This window comes from Paramisgurnus dabryanus, chromosome 2, assembly GCF_030506205.2.
Source record: "Paramisgurnus dabryanus chromosome 2, PD_genome_1.1, whole genome shotgun sequence".
Taxonomy (NCBI): domain Eukaryota; kingdom Metazoa; phylum Chordata; class Actinopteri; order Cypriniformes; family Cobitidae; genus Paramisgurnus; species Paramisgurnus dabryanus.
The window spans coordinates 34,307,696-34,314,692 of NC_133338.1; the positions used below are offsets into that span (position 1 = coordinate 34,307,696).

General features: G+C 37.8%; 1 protein-coding gene across 1 annotated transcript; it reads left to right on the top strand.

Moving 5' to 3' along the window:
- The first annotated feature begins 226 nt into the window (after positions 1-226).
- mtch2 (mitochondrial carrier homolog 2) lies at positions 227-6,378 on the top strand. Its single transcript, XM_065289493.1, has 13 exons — positions 227-388; positions 1,289-1,373; positions 1,613-1,719; positions 1,890-1,913; positions 2,068-2,124; positions 2,373-2,430; positions 2,543-2,594; positions 2,678-2,737; positions 2,912-3,005; positions 3,151-3,198; positions 3,297-3,364; positions 5,348-5,423; positions 5,604-6,378. The coding sequence occupies exons 1-13, from the start codon at positions 302-304 to the stop codon at positions 5,688-5,690; spliced, it is 903 nt and encodes a 300-aa protein (XP_065145565.1). The 5' UTR covers positions 227-301; the 3' UTR covers positions 5,691-6,378.
- The last annotated feature ends 619 nt before the right edge of the window (positions 6,379-6,997 follow it).

The following is a 6,997-nucleotide window of genomic DNA, read 5'->3' on the forward strand; positions in this document are numbered from 1 at the left end:
GTGTGTGTTTATATATACATAATAATTACACACAATACACACGCAAATATATTATGCAAACACAAACTTTTATTTTGTATGCGATTAATCGCGATTAATCTTTTGACAGCCCTAAAACAAATCTTTAGTTCTTACAGCAACTATAGTTCCATATCATGTGAAACTACGCCATCTGCCGGATAATGAGGTAAAAGCCCTGTCAGGTGATCAAAGTGGATCACGTGATTCGCGCTATGCCAACAGTCCTGCTCTGTCGGGGAGGGTGACGTCTCTTATCGTATCGTATCGTATCGTCTTAGTAATGGCGGACACATGTGGCCAAATCCTTCTCGGGTCCGGACTAACTGTCCTGTCCCACCCTCTTATGTACATCAAGGTTTTAGTTCAGGTAAGGCTGCACATAAAATTCTGAAAAACGGCTTCCGTTCTAAGTTTACTCCTGCGCACGCGCTGCACAGAGTCCTTCACTTGCAGTTTCACTAGCATGTTGATAAGCGTTAGCTAGTTCGTTGAATTACGATAAGAGTATATATTTAATGCACATGACAGCAACTCCTTTTGAGATACGACCACGTTTTTGTCCAGGTCGTCTTTTAAGGGAGATAATTGTGTTTATTTATAGTTTTTAATCCTCCCATCATTGTGTTGTTAGCAGGTTTATTGATGATCTCTAACGTAACGTCAACTGTTAACGTTAGTGTATGAGTTTTTGTCCTAATAAGTCATTGTGTACGGTCTGTCAGGACTCATTTTAAATGCTCGTGTTATTAAAGACATTGTGATATTTCCTTGTGTCAAAACAAAGCGAGCATATGTACACCAGCAGCTGTTTAGTGTTATGGTAAAGCATGTCCTTTGGCCCACTGATTAAGGTTAATGTAGGTTACTGAGATTTTTCATTAGCAGTACGGGAGTGTAACGTTAACGTTATATCACATACTGCACTTGTTTTAATACCAGTATGGTTAAGTAGGCAAACACAGATGCCACGGTCTCTTGATCTTTTGTGTAGAAGTGAAAGTAAGTTAACCAGACGCATTTGTTTCCGTAAACTGAATGTGATTATAGTCTAACATAACACAGCACATGTTTGTTTCTAAACAGGATTGCAAAAAAATACAGTTCTTATAAACAAGCAATGGTTATTCAAAAAACTTTTTATCAGCATTGTACAAAAAGTGCAAACTCGTCTGCTTTACTATTCATAGGGAAACTGTATTACAGGTTATGACATTTACACCCTACATTTACAGTCTTCTGACTTACTGGTATTATCGTGTATATATAGGTTGGACATGAACCCCTCCCTCCCACTCTAGGAAGGAATCTATTTGGCAGACAAGTGTATCAGCTTCCAGGGCTTTTTGCATACGGTAAGACTGCAAAGTTACTAATTGCTCTTAAGTATTACTATCTCTGGGATTATATTTTACATTTCATTTGACAGTTGCTTTCATCCAAAGTAACTTTCATCTGTATGCATGTTCCTTTGGATTCAAACCTTTGTCCTTCCTGTTTGTTAACGCAATGATCAGTTGAGCTACCTGTTTATTTCAAAGGTCATTTTAAGAAAGCTTGTGAAGTTTTTCCACAATGTATTTGTCTCTTATAGCCAAACACATCATAAAGATTGATGGGAAGTCCGGCCTGTTTAAAGGCCTCGCCCCAAGGCTTTGTGCTGGGACCATTGGAACTCTTGTACATAGTAGAGCATTACAGGTATGAATTGCTCACCATCTATAATAACATTGGTGTATGTATGTTGTAGTGATCTTGCTGTTGCTATGTGACTTTTGTGTTCATCTGGCTGCGCAGCAGCACATGACAGTGGAGCAAGAGTTATTTATACTCAGTTTTATCTGGCTTTAACCTTTTATTTTAACCCACAGAAATGCCAAGAGAAAAATATTGAGGTGAGAACATGTATATGTCTTCAGAAATATATTTATAACTCTGGTCATTTAATGCAAGGATTATATTTACTAATTTAACTTTACTGTTTGTCATGGTTTATACAGACCTGTTTAGTGTCACATTTGGGTTAATGATTATTTCCTACTCTTGCAGGTGCTAGGATGCAGTCAGAAAGCAGAAGATGGTTCTCTGCAACATGTAGTAAATGAGGTAAGACTGGCTTTTGTACCTCCTTATGTTGACAAATGCCTGAGCACACCAAGCTGTTTTGTATCTGAACCAAACTGATTCAAAGACCCAGTCTCTGAGAGAAAACTACGGTGCAATCTATTGAATTTGCGTGAAGGAGTTTAATAAGATGCATTGTCTCATTTTAATAGCAAAAAGTGGCCTTTAGGAGATTATTTTACAATACATATTCTGGCTTTTTTATCTTCCTTTTTATGTTATCTTCTCAGACCACTAAAGAGATGATTGCACGATCCTGTGCCACAATTGTCACGCACCCTTTTCATGGTAAATTATTAATGTAGTTAAATGCTTTCAACACTGTAAATTCAAACTTTTCTCTCAATCTGTTGGTGTTGCCTGTTTTTTATACACTTTTTTTATTTTTTCTTCACTCCAGTGATCACGCTCAGATGTATGGTACAGTTTATCGGTAGAGAAGCCAAATACAGGTTAGTTCGTCTTTTCTGATTTTCCTCTCTGTATTCGTCTCTCTCCGTTTTGCTTAATTGATGTCTTTGTTTGTTTCCTGCAGTGGTGTATTTGACTCCATTATTACAATCTACAAAGAAGAAGGGATCCTGGGTTTTTTTGCGTAAGTACTAAGTAAACATGCAGGTGACATTAGCTTGTACCTGCAATTCCCAAAGCACCTGTTATCACAAACCTGAGCTGAAATATTTTAAACTAATTGTACTTTGCTTCAGAACCTTGCTGAAGTTTTGTCCTTGTGTCCATAAATTCTCTATCTGTGTTTGATGATCCAAAGTGGCCTCATTCCTCGTCTACTGGGTGACGTTCTTTCCTTATGGATCTGCAACATGCTTGCGCACACCATCAATACATACGCTATAGATGACTCGGTATGTAAGCACACGCGTATTTAGTTGATGAACAAACAACATGGCAACTTTTCATCAATTCTAAACATATATAACAATATCATTTGCATTGTGTTTACATTGCATTGTATTTTAAGTTGATTGTCCGGTTGTTCCCGTCTTCTAGACAAGTCATACAGGAGAGATAAAGAACTGCTCTCAGGCTGTGACTGGAGTAAGTAATATAGCTCTGGCTGTTTGCAGATGACCACTCTGGGTATTTATTGCATTTTGCTATTAATCTCACTGTAACATTTTATTTCTCATTTACAGTTTTTTGCCAGTATGTTGACGTATCCGTTTGTATTGGTGTCCAACCTGATGGCTGTTAATAACAGTGGGTAAGGAATGCTGTTTATGTTCCATGTTATTGCCCACCCATTTAGGCACCTTTAAAGGAATACGCCCACGTTTTGGGAATTTAGCTTATTTGCCATATCCCCCAGAGTTAGATAAGTCCATACATACCTTTTTCATCCCTGCGTGTGCCGTAACTCTGTCTGATGCACCCCCGCTAGCTTAGCTTGGCACAAAGCCTGGAAGTAAATGGCTCCAGCTAGTAGGGATGTGACGAGATCTCGTGCGACGAGATCTCGCGAGATTAAGTGTGTCTCGCGAGATTAAGTGTGTCTCGCGAGATTTCTTGTGTAGGTGAAATTCTGGCCGTTTCTCAAAAAAAAAGGCTGCATCCTTCGGAGGTCGCATTTTTAAACTGCATTTACTTCATAAAGACTGTCTTTTTAGAGACTAACAATTATAAAGTTTACTAATAATTTAGTTAATCGCAAATTGTTGTAATATGCTCACGACTTGCGAATGTAATGCTCAGTTAATGATCTGAAATAAACCTTAATGACGTATGCAGCCTGCATATGCGACCTCCGGAGGAGGCAGTTGCAGGCGCCTTTTTTAAATGATATTCTATGGGCATGGAGCGTTTGCGTGCTGTTTATGCGCGCTGAGCGCCTTGCGGTTTTTGCCGGCGGCCGCAGCACGCGCCTTTGAAGGAACGCTGAGAGCGGAGAAGCGCCCGACGTCATTCGCGTCTTTCCATTGTCCACTCGAATGAGGGGAGATGCGGGCCTTACGTTGTGGTGAGGGAAGTTTACAGTTGCTTTGAAGATCCGGACTCCACTCGCTCACTCTCTCCTGCGTGTTTGTGCACCTCTCACCCTCAAACAAGGTCAGATCAAGCATCCTCTTTTTAAAGTTTCTGCTAATATGACAGTCAACAGCAAAAGAGCGCACGCTTCAATATTTGATTGACAAGACAGCTGACTAGGTGGTTGCCTAGCAATATTAAAAGCCGCGTCGACACGCACTGCTCTTTTTTTTTTTAAAAGGCAGTGCGTCGCGCCTTGCGTTTCCAAGCGTTTAAAGCGTGGTTGGTATAATTAGCCTCTTACAGTGCATGCATTATATTCTGTCTTTTACTGCATTTGCTTTTTTGTTTGGGTTTCCAATAATGTTCGTTTGGGAGCTCGTATGAAGTCTGAGACGTGTTGTGTTTTTCTGTAGATCAGTGTCAGATGTGAAGTCTCAGCAGATTAAACCATCACAGAGTTTACATGATTTAATGTCTGCATGTTCATTTCTATTGTAAAGAAATGGACGTATATTAAATATTCAAATGGATTTAAACATTGTTTGGCTAAAAAATAAGCGTTTTTTTCCGTCTAAAGTGAAAGTGAAAGTGAAGATAGCATCCGAGACGAGTCTACTATTGCCCCCTGCAGGCATTTGTTATAATATATACATAATGCTATTTATTTATAGACCACAAATGTAATGTGTTTGTTAATGTAATGTTGTTTAATGTAACTTGGTTTTAATACTTTATTTGAACCAATTATTATTGCATCTTCGTTATTATGTAATTTTAAAGGCTACTGCTCACTTGGGTCTATTTTTATTACCCAAAAATAACTAATTACTTCATTATCAGTTAGTAAAATAATTGTTAGGGGCAGTCCTTGATTAGTTAAAACATTTAAAAATAACATGATTTCAGTTTCTTATTCATTTATTTTATCATCGAGGGTTTCTTAAAAAGTGTAAAAATATCGTCTCGTCTCGTTCTCGTGAACCCAATCTCGTGTCTCGTCTCGTCTCGTGGATTACGTGTCTAACACTGATGGATACAATGAATAAGCTAAATTCCCAAAATGTGGGCGTGTTCCTTTAACAAACTAAATGGAAACTAAATCTGTTTAGTGACATAGAAATTACATGACCTTTAGGACAACTGGTGAAAAATATTATTATGTAAACAGATAATGGTAAAAACCAGTTTGTATTTAAAGTTTTCTTCTGATCTGACTTAGGCTGGCTGGAGGTAAACCGCCCTATGCTGACATTTATCCCAACTGGCTTTACTGCTGGGGTCACCTGAGCCGAGAGGTGAGCATATATTCTTTATTTCATTGTTTACTAGACTGTCAAGTGACCTTTTTGGTTTGTAGTGTCTTGAGCAACTTCCAGTTGACTACAATGTCTAGTAGAGTGTTAATGGTTTTTATAGAAATACTACAGTCTGAAGAATTAAAATAAATAAAGTCTGATTCTTTTTGTATTTTTCAGGGCAACATGAGCAGAGGCAACAGTTTGTTCTTCAGAAAGATCCCTGCAGGGAAGACGTATGCCATTGAGCAGAAGAGATTTTTCTGATTGGGAAGCCATCAGCATAGAGATTAATTATAATAATTTAATTGAGTTGGCCCATAAAGTTGGACTCCTAATCCTTTGTATGCACTTGTCTACAATAACAGAATTTTCTTTTTGATAATCAGCCTCTAGGATTATTACTGTTTATTTTATCAGTACATTATTTTCACTACATTGTTGTTGCTTTGATTTGGAAAGATAAAGAGTTTTATTTTAAAACCCTGGGATCTGTATACATGCCCTACTTAAAAATACCCCAATAGAATTGTATCAGTAAAGCACTTGAGGGCGCTCTCCTGGCTCCATCTATGCCTGGATCGAGTACAGGCCTTTTACGTGCTTTTTTGTTTATTGTTCTCATTGACCTCGTCATGATGATCATAAGTAAATTAGTCCTTCTTTACCTGCTTTTGTCTCTGCTCTCTAATGTAATGACTAGCTATCTGGCAGACAGACAAACAAGAAATGTTACACTCTGCAAACAGTATACTGACCATAAAGTGAATCCAAAGGGACTCAGTCAATGTATGTGTTTGTGTGTGAGAGAGAGAGATTATGTGATTTTATCAGTGAGTTAAAACAATATGGTTTGGAGGTTGACCTCTACCTCTATTTAAGCTCCTGGTCCCATTCAAAAGCAGGTTTAATTTATGTTCATTATCTGATTGACCCAAATAAATCTGAGAATGTTTTTTGTCTTAGCTGTCTATCTACACTGCAAACTAATAATATACATACTTATCGATAAACATATAACTGATGAAATACTAATTTCTTTCATTACAAAACCAAAATGACAATGTGAGGAAAAAGTGGTCAATATATTTACCCCAGTACTCTCTGGGGCGGTAACCTTACATAAACTACAGAATTGGATCTATTTAATCCCGGACAGGGATTAGACTAGTCCTAGATTAAACAATTTGTAAGAGCTGTCCAAACTGAACATATGAAAGTATCTTAAAATACATCAGTACCCTTTGTTTTGCCTCAAAATGACCACAAGTAATGTTTTAAGTAAGGCATGTTTGTTCAAACTAGTTATATTTTCTAATTTAATTTGCCTACTCCTGGTTAAAGTTAATCCCTGTCCAGGGAACCACCCCAAAAAAATTAAATTAGTACCTCATATATTGGTACCAAATGTGTACATATCTGTAGTGATGGTCGCTTTTGAAGAACTGCTTAATGAGGCTTCGAAACTTTTTGGAATCTTTTGTGTCGAATCATTGGTTCGGAGCGAATTTCTAAACTGGCCAAGTCAGGTTATTTTAGCAAACGAGGCTTCATTACGTCAAAACATAGGTCAA